The sequence below is a fragment of the Bufo bufo genome, chromosome 6, assembly GCF_905171765.1.
Source record: "Bufo bufo chromosome 6, aBufBuf1.1, whole genome shotgun sequence".
In the NCBI taxonomy this organism is placed as follows: domain Eukaryota; kingdom Metazoa; phylum Chordata; class Amphibia; order Anura; family Bufonidae; genus Bufo; species Bufo bufo.
This window is the reverse complement of record NC_053394.1, coordinates 408,170,701-408,184,537: the sequence shown is the minus strand read 5'-3', so window position 1 is coordinate 408,184,537 and position 13,837 is coordinate 408,170,701. Positions and strand designations below refer to the sequence as shown.

Here is a 13,837-nt window from a genome sequence, read left to right as displayed (position 1 = left end):
TGTAGAGGGGGAGGCAGGGGGAGGCCAGAGAGTGCCAGCAGGAAAACTCCTTAAGCTAGTGTCTTCGCACTCGGACACTGGCGGCACCCCATCGGTCCCCTGGATAGTGATTTTCCAGCCATAGGCTGTCCCTGAAAGTTCCGCCGGTGCCCAACAAGGGGGGGAGGGGGGGATGGTCAAGAGGGGGAGGGGGGAGAAGAACCCTCACGGAACAGTGTAAGGCCAGTCGCTTGTCCGGAGGAAGGCGAATCCATGCCGGGTCAGTGTCTAGAAGCATACCCCGAAAGACCAATTGTCTGGAGGGTGTCAGAGATGACTTCTGCAGGTTGAACAACCACCCGAAGCGTGCCAGGGCTTCCAGCGTGATCTGTACGCTGTTCGATGCCTGAGCAAGGGAGTGGGCCTTGATGAGGATGTCGTCCAGAGAAGGCATAAGGAAGATGCCTCTGGAACGGAGTAGCGCAAGAAGAGGGGCCAGGATCTTTGTAAAGACCGAGGTGCGGTTGCTAGACTGAACGGGAGGGGGCGACAAACTGGTAATGATAGTCTCCTATCGGAAACCTCAGGAAGCGCTGGTGACTCCGCGCGATAGGAACGTGGAGGTATGCGTCCTGGATATCTATGGCCGAAAGGATTTCCCCCTGCTCCAGAGAAACAATTACGGAACGAAGGAATTCCATCCGAAACCGCTGGAGACGGAGGAACTGGTTTAGGAGCTTGAGGTCCAGGATTGGGCACACAGAGCCCTCCTTTTTGGGGACCACAAAAAGATTGGAATAGAACCCCTTGAACCTTTCTGATGGGGAAACAGGAGAGATGACTCCCCGATCCAGAAGAGACTGAATGGTCTGGAAGAAGGCGGCCGCCCACTCAGGGTCCCGTGGAAGATGGGATTGAAATAATCTGTCTGGGGAAGAGACAGAAACTCGATCACGTATCCAGAGGATACAATCTCGAGTGTCCAAGCGTCGGAGACATGGGTCCGCCAGACGTCCTGGAGGAGGAGGAGGCGGCCCCCCACATGTTGGGCGGGGGCGCACCTTCAGGCTGAGGACTGCTTAGCCGCAGAAGGTCGAGCGGCCTGATGTCTGGGACGCCAAGAGGGCTGTGCCCGAAAGGACGGTTTCTTACGTTGATCTTGAGAAGTAAACCCGCCTTCCCCGGGGGAAGAACCTGTCGCGGGGCGGGAACCTGCGAATCGACGAAAGGGCCTGCCACGTGAGGAACCCCTAACGTGAGAGGCCCTCTTGACTCTAGGCTGTGGAAGATGGGTGCTCTTACCCCCCGTGGCCTCAGAAATACTTTCATCCAGCCAAGAACCAAAAAGACGAGCGCCTGCAAAGGGAAGTCCGACTAAAGAATGCTTGGAAGTCACATCCGCTGCCCACACCTTCAGCCAAAGCTCGCGGCGTAAGGTGACTGCAAGTGCCGAAAAGCACGCGATGAGGGCGCCAGCGTCCAGGGACGCCTCGCAGAGGAACTTCCCCGCCTGGATGATCAGCTGCGCCAAGGATAGGAGATCCTGAGCAGGGGCGTCGGATACCAAGTCCTGGTCCAGCTGGTTACCCCATTCAGAGATCGCCTTCGCCACCCACGCGGAGGCGAACACGGACCTAAGTGCGGACCCTGTAGCAGCAAAGAGGGACTTCGTCAAGGATTCCATCTGACGATCTTCAGCTGATTGAAGGGAGGATCCATCGGCTATGGGAATAGCCGTATTTTTGGTGAGCCGCGCCACTGGTGGATCCATCTTAGGAGGGGATGCCCACGCTGAAACACAAGCCGCTGGAAAAGGATATAGGGTGTCCAGTTTTTTGGGGGCAGATCTGAGTCCCTTCAGAGTGAGATCTGCTACGGTGTCCTTCCATGGGAGGGAGGTAGATAGTGCAGCCAGAGAGGGTGGGCGGCGAGAGCAGGCATCTACTTATCTGTCCAGCCGCCATATTCACCCCTCCTCTGGTCCAGCAGGGTCACCCGTAGTGGCAGGACGCTGGAAGGGGGGGCTTGGACGGGTGACCCTTCTGCTGGCGGGATGCAAGGGAGCGAGGCTGCCCTGGTCCACCTTGTCTTCTGTGGGGGAGGCAGCAGTGTGGATGACCGGCATTGGCGCAACTCGACCCCGGGAGAACACGGAGGTCTTGCCTCCTATTGACACTAGAAAAAACTGAAGCTCTCTCTCTCTCCAGGCTGGAGGGGGTATAGCTGCCGGGGGAGGAGCGAACAGCTTCATCTAGTGTCAGCGCCTCCTAGAGGACATAGCTGTACCCACGGGTCCTGTGTCCCCCAATGAATATGGGCAAGGACGCATACCTCTGCGTTTTGTTAGCTACACCTCTCACAATTTTTTTTTACAAAAAGTGATCAAAAAGTCTTACACACCCCAGAATCGAATAAATGAAAAATACAGACCGCCCCGCAAAAAATGAGCCCTAATAGGCAAGAAAAACCATACAAACGTGGTATTGTTGTAATTGTACTGACCCGGAAAATAAAACTAACAGGTCCGTTTTACCGCGTAGGAAACAGTGTAAAAAAAACTGCTTAAAACAGTGGTGGAATGGTGTTTTTTTTTTTTTTTATAAATCCACCCCATTTGGAATTTTTTTTAAGCTTCCCACCGCATTGTACACAACCGTACATTGTGCCACTAGAAAGTGCACCTTGTCCCACAAATCAAGACCTCATACAGCTAAATAAAATAAAGTTATGGCTTTGGGAGGGCTGAGAGTAAGAAACGAAAAGGCGGAAAATCACCCAGTCTTGAAAGGGTTAATAACTTAAACTAGTGTTAATTTAGACACTGACTAAAACGTGGGCCAAAGTGCTTTATGTCCCCGGGAACTCCGGTCTGACCAATAATAATACTAAGAATTATCCGCTTACCTGAGCGAGCGCGCCAATTGTCGTCAGGGCATTGGTCACAACTGCCGGATTGGGATCTGGCAGCTTTGAGATCAGAGCCTGAGAATAGGAAGGCAATCTGCAGTATCAGAATCCAGGAAAGGTGGCAAAGCTCGAAATATTTCACCTGCAAGAGAACCCTACCTTAAGAATGGGCTCCATGTAGCGTTGGATCAGGCGTGGGGCATTGGATACCAGGTGTCCTAACATCCGCGCACTTTGCTCTTTGTTTCTTCCATCACCACTGTGCTCCAAATCAGTCAAAATCTGAAGGGGAACACAAAACATGATGGGCCGAGAAGAGGACATCCAGAAGATGCACTAATCAGAGCACACATACTTACCTGGATGAGCATCTTACGAAGGAAAGGCAAGACAAAGGCAGGGTTGATGCTGCTGAGACGGCCGATAGTGCAGATGGTCAGTTCTCGGATCTCAAACACTTCATCGTTCAGGGCCATGAACAGAGCGTCAAGATTCTCAGCCTGGGCCAAGTGAGTATCAAAGCGTTCATCCAAGGACGCCAGGACACGGCAGCGGATATCCGCCTCTGTAAGGCAAGGGAGACATTAGACGCCATTCTTTTTCTAATTAAAAGCATTTTGTTGTAAAAAATGCATTCGATTCTACCTGGATCTGTAATGCCAACCACTAGTAGTTTGCTGAGCACGTCGGCCACCACCTGGACACCAGTCTGACCCGCATGGACGGAGTGTGTGAGAAGACGGAAACAGGTGCCTGAAGCCTCCATCCGAATTTCCTTGTGCTTGCTATTAAGGTAGTGATCGGCACAGTGGCGCACAAACTGCGTCAATGAATGACCTGTAAAAGAAACAGTCAGGACATACATTTATACGGAGGTGATGTTTACGAGCCCACCTGGCGGCCCCAGTCATAACCCAATGTAGCCGATGTAGTAAAGACATAGGGAACAAACAATCTGAAACCATTACCTTCAAAGTCAAAGGTGCCTAAAGTGCGGAGCGCTAAAGTAATGCTGCCCACATCGCTGGCATCAGGGGCATCAGTGAGGCTAGGCGAGGGCAGCTGTTGTGCCACGCCTGGAGGCATCCCTGGGTGCTGGAGCGGCTTGTGCATCAGAACCAGAGACAGCCTCTTCAGGAGTCCATCTTGAATGTCTTTCTTCAGCTGTGGGATGTGTCGACTCAGGTCACAAAGCACAGCCGTTAGGGCCGGCCTAGGAAGACGAATAAAAGACTGTCTATCTAACAATACATCGGCATAGAGCGTACAGCGCAGAGACCGGCTCTTACCTCAGCCCAACGGACAACATGGCTTCCAGGAGCCCCTTTATCTCCCCTTGGATGGAGGGACCCAGCGCTCGAGCCAGCAGACTGATGCAAGTAAAGACAGCGGCGTCCACCTGCACGGACCTCTGCCTCCTAAGTGCACGTCACAAAAAAGACCAGCGTCACCTCTGGAGCATCTATAGGCGGTGCCACGACTAAATGTACATCTAGGGATTGTGTCCCTGCATAGTCGGACTGGTTAGTGTCAGAGGACTGGCACAGCACAGCCATAAGTATACAATCATTTACTGACACCGACCCGATGGAAAGCATAATCCTCAGACATCTTATTAGGGTTAGGGTGGCACCCCTCACCTTCCAGCCGCCTGTAGCACCCATCCCTGCCCGCAGGATCACTGGGAAAACGAACTGGGAACTGACCAGACTCAAAAGAAAGATTTACTGAAAAGCAACTCATGAAAATCAGACATTGCTTTCCATTGGAACCGGCCCGAACATGAGGCTTCGCCTGACTTCGGAGGCAATCGCTGCAATCAAGCGATTTCTATAACTCTTAAGCCTCATTCACACGTCCGTGCTCAAATCCGTGAGCGGGTGGTCAGTGATGCATCCGTGAAGCTGTCTGTGAAGGATACGTGTTGGGTCCGTGTGTCCGTTTTTTGCTGTCCGTGTTTCACGGACACTGAAAAATTATTTTCAAAGCATCTCTCCTTAAGGATCTGTGAAACACGGATACAACACGGATGGCATCCGGACCCACAGACTATAATAATAACACGGACAAACTAGAGCATACATCCGTGCTAAAAACCCTGATGTCTGAATACACACATTAAAATGAATGGGGACGAGGCTTTAATGGGACTTTTGGCCCCCCCCCCCCCCGGTGAGCAGACTGCTCCAGGTGCCTTCTACAGGCTGCACGGTTCAGGTTCAGGTCACTTCACAATAGTCCAATGCTTTGCTCTTAGCCATTCCGGGATGTTTTACGCTGTGTGGTTTGGTGGACCCGTGACCTGCGACTGACACTGGGTAGCACATCTCGTCCAGAATGCCTTGACGGTCTTGAGATTTCATTCTACCCTGCAAGGATTCCAGACACCCTGTGCCAGATACAGCAAAGCAGCCCCAAAACATAACCAAGTCTCCTCCATGTTTCACAGTAGGTACAATGTTCTTTTCTTTGGATGCTTCATTTTTGCATCGGCGAAAATAGAACCGATGCCGAAAGCTCCAGTTTTGTCTCATCTGTCCAGAAGCCTTGTGGCTTGTCAATATAGATTCTGGCAGATTCCAGTCTTGCTTTTCTACGATTTGCTTCCTCCTCAGTCATCTTCCACAAGGGGTTGTCCGGACATGCTCTTATTTTCACCCCGGCAGCCCCACCATTTCATGCTCCGATGCTCTCCTTTGCCCTGCGCTAAATCGCGCAGGGAAAAGGCATCGTCAAGGGTTCCGATGATGTACCGGGGCTCTCCATGGGGCTGCCAGGAAGCCCGGTGACGTCACCGGCACTGATGGGCGGGCTTTAGCGCTGCTCTAACCAGTAAAACAGCTAGGGCAGTGCTAAAGCATGCCCATCAGAGCCGGTGACGTCACCAAACACACTGCCGGGCAGAAGCTTCTGCCCGGCAGTGTGTTATTGAAAACAAAAGAGCCCGTGCTCTAGCGCAGGGCAAGGGAGCGCATCGGAGCATGAGATTCTCCGATGCTAGCCTCAGGGGGGCTGCCTGGATGAAAATAAGGGTATGAACCTGGACAACCCCTTTAACCCCTTAAGGACACAGCCTTTTTACACCTTAGGACCAGGCCATTTTTTGAAAATCTGACCAGAGTCCCTTTAAGTGCTGATAACTTTAAAACGCTTTGACTTATCCAGGCCGTTCTGAGATTGTTTTTTCGTCACATATTGTACTTCATGACACTGGTAAAATGAAGTCAAAAAAATTATTTTTTTTGCACCAAAAAATACCTAATTTAACAAAAAATTTGGAAAAATTTGCAAATTTCAAAGTTTCAGTTTCTCTACTTCTGTAATACATAGTAATACCCCAAAAAATTGTGATGACTTTACATTCCCCACATGTCTACTTCTTGTTAGAATTGATTTGGGAATGATATTTTATTTTTTGGGGATGTTATAAGGCTTAGAAGTTTAGAAGCAAATCTTGAAATTTTTCAGAAATTTACAAAAACTCAATTTTTAGGGACCAGTTCAGGTCTCAAGTCACTTTGCGAGGCTTACATAATAGAAACCACCCAAAAATGACCCCATCTAAGAAACTACACCCCTCAAGGTATTCAAAACTGATTTTGCATACGTTGTTAACCCTTTAGGTGTTGCACAAGAGTTATTGGCAAATGGGGAGGAAATTTGAGAATTTCATTTTTTTGTCTAATTTTTCATTTTAACCCATTTTTTCCACTAACAAATCAAGGGTTAACAGCCAAACAAGACTGTATCTTTATTGCCCTGACTCTGCCGTTTACAGAAACACCCAATATGTGGCAGTAAACTACTGTACGGCCACACAGCGGGGCGTAGAGTGAAAGGTGCGCCGTATGGTTTTTGGAGGGCTGATTTTTATGGACTGGTTTATTTACACCATGTCCCATTTGAAGCCCCCTGATGCACCCCTAGAGGAGAAACTCCCTAAAAGTGACCCCATCTAAGAAACTACACCCCTCAAGCTATTCAAAACTGATTTTACATACATCGTTAACCCTTTAGGTGTTGCACAGGAGTTATTGGCAAATGGCGATGAAATTTGAGAATTTCATTTTTTTGCCTAATTTTCCATTTTAACCCATTTTTTCCACTAACAAAGCAAGGGTTAACAGCCAAACAAGACTGTATCTTTATTGCCCTGACTCTGCTGTTTACAGAAACACCCCATATGTGGCCGTAAACTACTGTACGGGCACACAGCGGGGCGTAGAGTGAAAGGTGCGCCGTTTGGTTTTTGGAGGGCTGATTTTGCTGGACTGTTTTTTTGGCACCATGTCCCATTTGAAGCCCCCCTGATGCACCCCTAGAGTAGAAACTCCATAAAAGTGACCCCATCTAAGAAACTACACCCCTCAAGGTATTCAAAACTGATTTTACAAACTTTGTTAACCCTTTAGGTGTTGCACAAGATTTAATGGAAAATAGAGATACAATTTCAAAATTTCACTTTTTTGGCAGATTTTCCATTTTAATATTTTTTTTCCAGTAACAAAGCAAGGGTTAACAGCCAAACAAAACTCATTATTTATGGCCCTGATTCTGTAGTTTACAGAAACACCCCATATGTGGTCGTAAACCGCTGTACGGGCACACGGCAGGGCGCAGAAGGAAAGGAATGCCATACGGTTTTTGGAAGGCAGATTTTGCTGGACAGTTTTTTTTTACACCATGTCCCATTTGAAGCCCCCCTGATGCACCCCTAGAGTAGAAACTCCAAAAAAGTGACCCCATTTTAGAAACTACGGGATAGGGTGGCAGTTTTGTTGGTACTAGTTTAGGGTACATATGATTTTTGGTTGCTCTATATTACACAGGTAACAAGAAATAGGTAACAAGAAATAGATTTTTTGGCACGTTTTTATTTTTTGTTATTGACAACATTCATCTGACAGGTTAGATCATGTGGTAATTTTATAGAGCAGGTTGTCACGGACGCGGCGATACCTAATATGTATACTATTTTTTTTATTTATGTAAGTTTTACACAATGATTTCATTTTTGAAACAAAAAAAATCATGTTTTAGTGTTTCCATAGTCTAAGAGCCATAGTTTTTTCAGTTTTTGGGCGATTATCTTGGGTAGGGTATGATTTTTGCGGGATGAGATGACGGTTTGATTGGTACTATTTTGGCGTACATGCGACTTTTTTGATCACTTTTATTACCTTTTTTGGGAAGTAAGGTGGGCAAAATTTCAATTTCATCCTAGTTTTTTATTTTTTATTTTTATAGCGTTCACCGTTCGGGTAAAGTAACATAACCGTTTTATAGATCAGGTCGTTACGGACGCGGCGATACCAAACATGTGTAGGGAATTTTATTTTTTTCATTTTTAATCAGTGATAAATGTGTTTTTTGATTTTTACTTTTTTTTCACTTTTTTTAACTTTCTTTTTGACCCAGACCCACTTGGTTCTTGAAGATCCAGTGGGTCTGATGTCTGTATAATACAGTACAGTACAATATATATTGTTCTGTACTGTATTTTACTTACACTGAACAGATCTATGCTTTTAGCACAGATCTGTTCAGCACCATGGACAGCAGGATGCCTGAGAGGCGTCCTGTTGCCATGGGAACCTTCCCCGTCTGCTCAGAACTGCGCAGACGGGGAAGGGTAAGCACAGGGCTGAGGGGGGCTCTCTCCCTCTCCCATCGAGGGGCTGCAAAGGCACAGCAGCCCCCCGATGGGAGAGGGAGGGAGCTCCCTGCGCTGTTAACCTTTTCCATCTAGCGGTCCGTACGGACCGCTGTATGGAAAGGGTTAACGGCTGACATCGCATCGCAGATGTCAGCCGTTTATACCAGGGTGCCAGCAATGTGCTGGCACCCTGGTATACCCACTAGAAACCAACGATTATACAAGGGGAGGCGGGCGGGGGATCGCGATCCCGCCTGCCGCACCGCCGGCCTCCCGCACCGCCCGCACTGCCCGCAACCCTCCCCCTGCACCTCCCACCGGGCTAAAATCACTCGGGGGGTGCAGGGGGAGGGATACAGATCTATTTTAGGAATACTAAAGTTTCTGATCCCCGCGGTCAGGGACCGCAGGGATCAGAAACTGCAGAAATCGCAGGTCTGAATTGACCTGCGGTTTGCCGCGATCGCCGACATGGGGGGGTCACGGGACCCCCCCGCGCATTTAGCCTAGGTGCCTGCTCGATGATTTGAGCAGGCACCGGGTTCCGATCACTGCCGGCCGGGCGGCAGTGATCGGAACAACACATGACGTACCGGTACGTCATGTGTCCTTAAGTACCAGGACATCATGACGTACCGGTACGTCATGTGTCCTTAAGAGGTTAAGTCCACTATGGCCAAGACAACAACAGATGGTGCAATCTGACACGGATGCACCTTGACCTTGGAGTTCACCTCTAATCTCTTTGATTTCCATTCTTATTAACCATCTCTTCAATTTGTCATCAATTTTCCTCATGCGGCCATGTCCAGGGAGGTTGGCTATAGTCCTGTAGACCGTAAACTTCTAAACAATATGTGCAACTGTAGTAACAGGAACATCACGCTGTTTGGAGATGGTCCAATAGGCTTTACCTTTAACAGGCTTGTCTAGGATTGTCTTGGTTTCTTTCTTTGGTCCATGTTCAGTGTGATAGCCACCATGATACCAAACAACACAGTGACCACTTTTCACTCTCTAAATAGGCAGACCGACTACCTGTGATCACACCTGTGATGCTAATTACAGGACACACCTTAGTTTCACATATCCTTATGGTCAAATCATTATTTTTGGCCAGGCCAGTTTAATTATTTAGTTTTACAAGTTATTCTGTTGAACCACAATTCAAAAGAAATGTCTGATTTTTATTAGTTGATTGTTTGCAAATTTCTTATTTATTACTTTTGTCAGTTTCAAGTTATTTAAGTGAACATTGTGTGTTTTCCTTTCCTTAAAGGGGTCCTCTCACTTCAGTAAGTGGCATTTATCATGTAGAGGAAGTTAATATAAGGTACTTCCTAATGTATTGTGATTCTCCATATTGCTTCCTTTGCTGGCTGGATTCATTTTTCCATCACATTATACACGGCTCGTTTCCATGGTTACAGACCACCCTGCAATCGGTCAGTGGTGGCCGTGCTTGCACACTATAGGAAAAAGTGTCAGCCTCTCTGGTGGCCAGGACCATGGGAGCGCATATAGGCTGGTGTTTTTTCCTATAGTGTGCAAGCACGACCACCACTGATGGTGGATTGTAGGGTGGTCTGTAACCATGGAAACGAGCAGTGCATAATGTGATGGAAAAATGAATCCAGCCAGCAAAGGAAGCAATATGGAGAATCACAATACATTAGGAAGTGGCTTTTATTAACTTTCTCAGCTGGTATGCACGGCTATTTATGACACCAGGCACAATGTCTTGTAGGGATAGCTCAGCTTAATGGAATGATACCTTAGCAATCCATTGCTTCATTTTGAGAAAAAGCACTTTCAATCCATATGCAAATGAGTTATGCAGTGTCATCAATATTAGATCGACGGGGGGTCGACTGCTGGCACCCCCACCCATCAGCAGGTTGCACAGGCATGGCGCTCGTGCTGCACCCTTTTCAAAGTTTACTTTCATGTCGTCCGACTAGAATGGGAGAGAAAGGTGTCATTACACTGCACCGTGGGCTAAAAGGGAGACAGCGTGCAGGTAGACTTTGAAGAGGGTGCAGCACTCACACGAGCACAGCGGCATCTTCAGCCAGCTGACTGGTGAGGGGTCTGGGAGTCAGACACCCCCTTCTTGATTGGCAGGGCCAGGCAAGATGACTATGCAGGTACCTGGCCTGGACAAACAAAAAGGAGAAAGAGGGGCTGGCGGAGGAAGCTTTGAGGAGCAAGGGCTCACCCTCAATGCATATGGGTTAAAGTCCTGAGCTGGTGAAGAATTCCCTCAAAGAGGACCTGTCACCATGAAATACAAGACAACCTGAAAGCACCATGCATTAGAGACGCTGAGTGGACTGACACATCGTTTTGTGGGAAAAGATTCAGTAAAACTTGGAAAAGAACACAATCGATAAACCACCCACTTGTGAGCGAAATCCTTGGGAGGCAGAGCGGCTCTGACATGTTCCAGGATTTGGGGCAGGTAAGCAGGAATCTCTGACCTTACGGCTACAGAGAAGAGTCCAAGAGCTTGGAAGGCCGCGGTGCGCTCCTTTTCCCTGCCCACACAGCTCAGTAGATGGCTCATGGTTTCTGGGAGATCTGCTATGAAAAGGAACGCAAATCTCTTAGTATTTTAAAGTGCCACTGAACCCAGAATGCAGCAGCAAACCAGAACGCAACCAACAAAACTTAACATAATCTCCTTATTTGCGGAGTTATTTTCTCTTGTTTGGTTACATCTCACAATTGCAGACCATGAAAAATGCAACAGAAAAGCAGTGCATTGTTCTCTCAGACTGCAGCCATATCTGCTCCCTATGTCCCTCTGAGGCTAGTGCACGTGAGCCAGGAAGTTGGGCTTAGTCTAGAACATTTTTCTCTACACAGTGAGGGTGGCCATTTTGTTGGAAGGAATCTCCTACTGATTAAAGGCGTCTTCCAGTTGGTACAAGTTATCCCCTATCCACAGAGGGGTCCTACTACTGGGACCCCCGCCGATCACAAGAACAGTGGCCCCGTACTCCCTGCAGGCCCCTTGCAGCTCCCCTAAAATGACTAAAGCAGCCGGTCGCACATGCACGTGGATCTCCATGGGAGTTCCAGAGATAGCAAGCGCTTTAAGTATGGCCTCCATTACATCTCTGCAGAGAGTGTTACCCAGCTTTCCCAGACTGCATATAGCTAGACTTGGAGGGGCTGGGAGGAAGGAAGGCATCTCCTAAAACTGCTTAGGAGATGTTGACAGATGTCAGCTATGTTTGGTTAGGTGCGAGTCCCCACATCCGCCTGAGTCACACAGTCTCACTCATTACCTGTGAATGCTGAAGGTCTGAACGCTGCCAGACGAGGGAGAACATGTAAAATGGTCATCTGGATCAAGGGGTTCTTGCTACTTCTGCATTTCAGGACCCAACGATAAATCTAGGAGAAAAAAAGGAAATGCATAGCTCATAATGTACATCATAAGCAGCATACACCACACGGAAGGAATAAAGGAAAGTGAAGAGGGGAAAAGACTCCTACCTGGTCAAACTTTTCTTCTATTAGCTCCCGACATGCACGACTTTCAACTAAGGTAGACTTCTCTGGCATTGGGGCAGCTCCATGTCCCAAAATCCCCTGCTGACCAGTGGCTCCCAAGAAGCTCAGCAGAGCATTTGTAGGCTGGGGTTGCACCGACTGGAAGCTGGCAAACGGGGTGATATGGCGAGGCTTTAATCCAAAGGTCATTGGGTCTTTGCAGCGTTTGTCATGCACAAGCTGCTGCTGCGCGATTTCCTCCATCTCTTCTCTCAGCCGCTGCAAGTCAAAGGACAATAATTCTGAAAAGCGGAGGCAAGCCGTTTCTGAGCAGCCGGTGTGCCGGAGGTGCTGATCCCTGCCTTAGATGCAGTGGTCAATGCTGACTGCAGCATCTAAAGGGTTGGACAAAGGTAGCAGGCTCCCTCTGTCATCCAATGGGCGTCTCCCCCACCCCCAAACTACAGAGTGATCATGAGCTGGCGATAGATTGCAATCAGGGATCTAAATGTTAAAAGAAAAGTGCACTTAGAAAAATGTTTAGAAATTCCCGTGGATAGCGGAGGAGTTGATTTTGTGGTCCAAGCCCTTTAAGGGGTAATATGTATATGCATCAGTTGTTTTATGCTGATGACATCTGTGTGCACTGGCTGGACTGCATGCTATGTGTGTCTGCCCAGCACTGGAAGACCTTTCACCTGAAGGGGCGTCTGTCAGCAAATTTGTACCTATGAAACCGACCTGTTCCATGTGCACTGGGCAGCTGAAGGCATCTGTGTTGTTCCCATATGTGTCCACATTGCTGTGTAAATGAGCAATGGGGGGCACTGCCATAACTCCTCTCTCTGCGACTGCCACTCCTCTCCACTTTGATTGACAGGGTCAGGCGTCACAAGGTTTTCAGTTGCAATTGAAAAGCAAGGTGCTGAGCAGAGCCTATAGGTGCAATGGCAACGCCCCCATTGCTCCTAGAGGTTCAGTTGCATCAACCAAAACATAAGATGCCCTTTAAAGGTGATGTAACGGGTACATGGAAAGCCGTGGTCCGTGGTTTCCGCATTACCTCTCCTTCCATGCTGCTGATTCTCACTAACTCATTAATAAGTAATAGGGCCCCATGAAGCCGATCATCTCTGTTCATTCCTTTCTCCTTGGATAACGTCTCATCAAATCCTTTCTCTGCTTCTTCATAAGTTTGCTGTACAAAAGAGGGAAATTAAATACAATGATTCAAGAATATCCTGCTTATGATCTAACGACTCAGAACGCTCTTAAAGGGCATATAAATAAGAAGTTGTCTTAAAGGGGTTATCCAATCCCTATAATGACCCCTCTCCCCCCAATGCCAGGGCCCCTCCACGCCTGTTGATCCACGCAACGGGGAGAAGCAGAGGCGGCCGTGCAGAGATCTGGAGCGACACGGGTGTCGGGGAGAAGGTAAAAGGAGACTTTTGTAAAACTTACCTGTAAAATCTCTTTCTCGCTCTTTATTGGGGGACACAGGAACTGTGGGTACAGCTATGTCCTCTAGGAGGCGCTGACACTAGATAAAGCTGTTAGCTCCTCCCCTGGCAGCTATACCCCCTCCAGACTGGAGAGAGAGCTTCAGTTTGTATACAAGCAGTAGGAGAAGCAAGCCAACCAAGAAAAAACATGGAACACCAACCATGCCGAAAACCCAACGGGGATCTAACCAGCAACTGCTGAACTGTGGTTTAACAACAATACTGGGTGGGTGCTGTGTCCCCCAATGAAGAGCGAGAAAGAGATTTTACTGGTAAGTTATACAAAAAT

General features: G+C 48.2%; 1 protein-coding gene across 1 annotated transcript in view; it reads right to left on the bottom strand.

The window, feature by feature from the left end:
• LOC121004454 (serine/threonine-protein kinase mTOR-like) overlaps positions 1-11,122 on the bottom strand; it is a 166,647-nt gene extending 155,525 nt beyond the window's left edge. The window contains exons 1-7 of the mRNA XM_040436677.1: positions 10,945-11,122; positions 4,176-4,304; positions 3,855-4,099; positions 3,532-3,723; positions 3,246-3,451; positions 3,046-3,168; positions 2,884-2,961 (exon numbers count right to left, since the gene is read on the bottom strand). Of these exons, the coding sequence (XP_040292611.1) occupies positions 2,884-2,961; positions 3,046-3,168; positions 3,246-3,451; positions 3,532-3,723; positions 3,855-4,099; positions 4,176-4,304; positions 10,945-11,108 (1,137 nt within the window). The 5' untranslated portion in view covers positions 11,109-11,122. The remainder of the gene's footprint in view (positions 1-2,883; positions 2,962-3,045; positions 3,169-3,245; positions 3,452-3,531; positions 3,724-3,854; positions 4,100-4,175; positions 4,305-10,944) is intronic.
• Between the last annotated feature and the right edge of the window lie 2,715 nt (positions 11,123-13,837).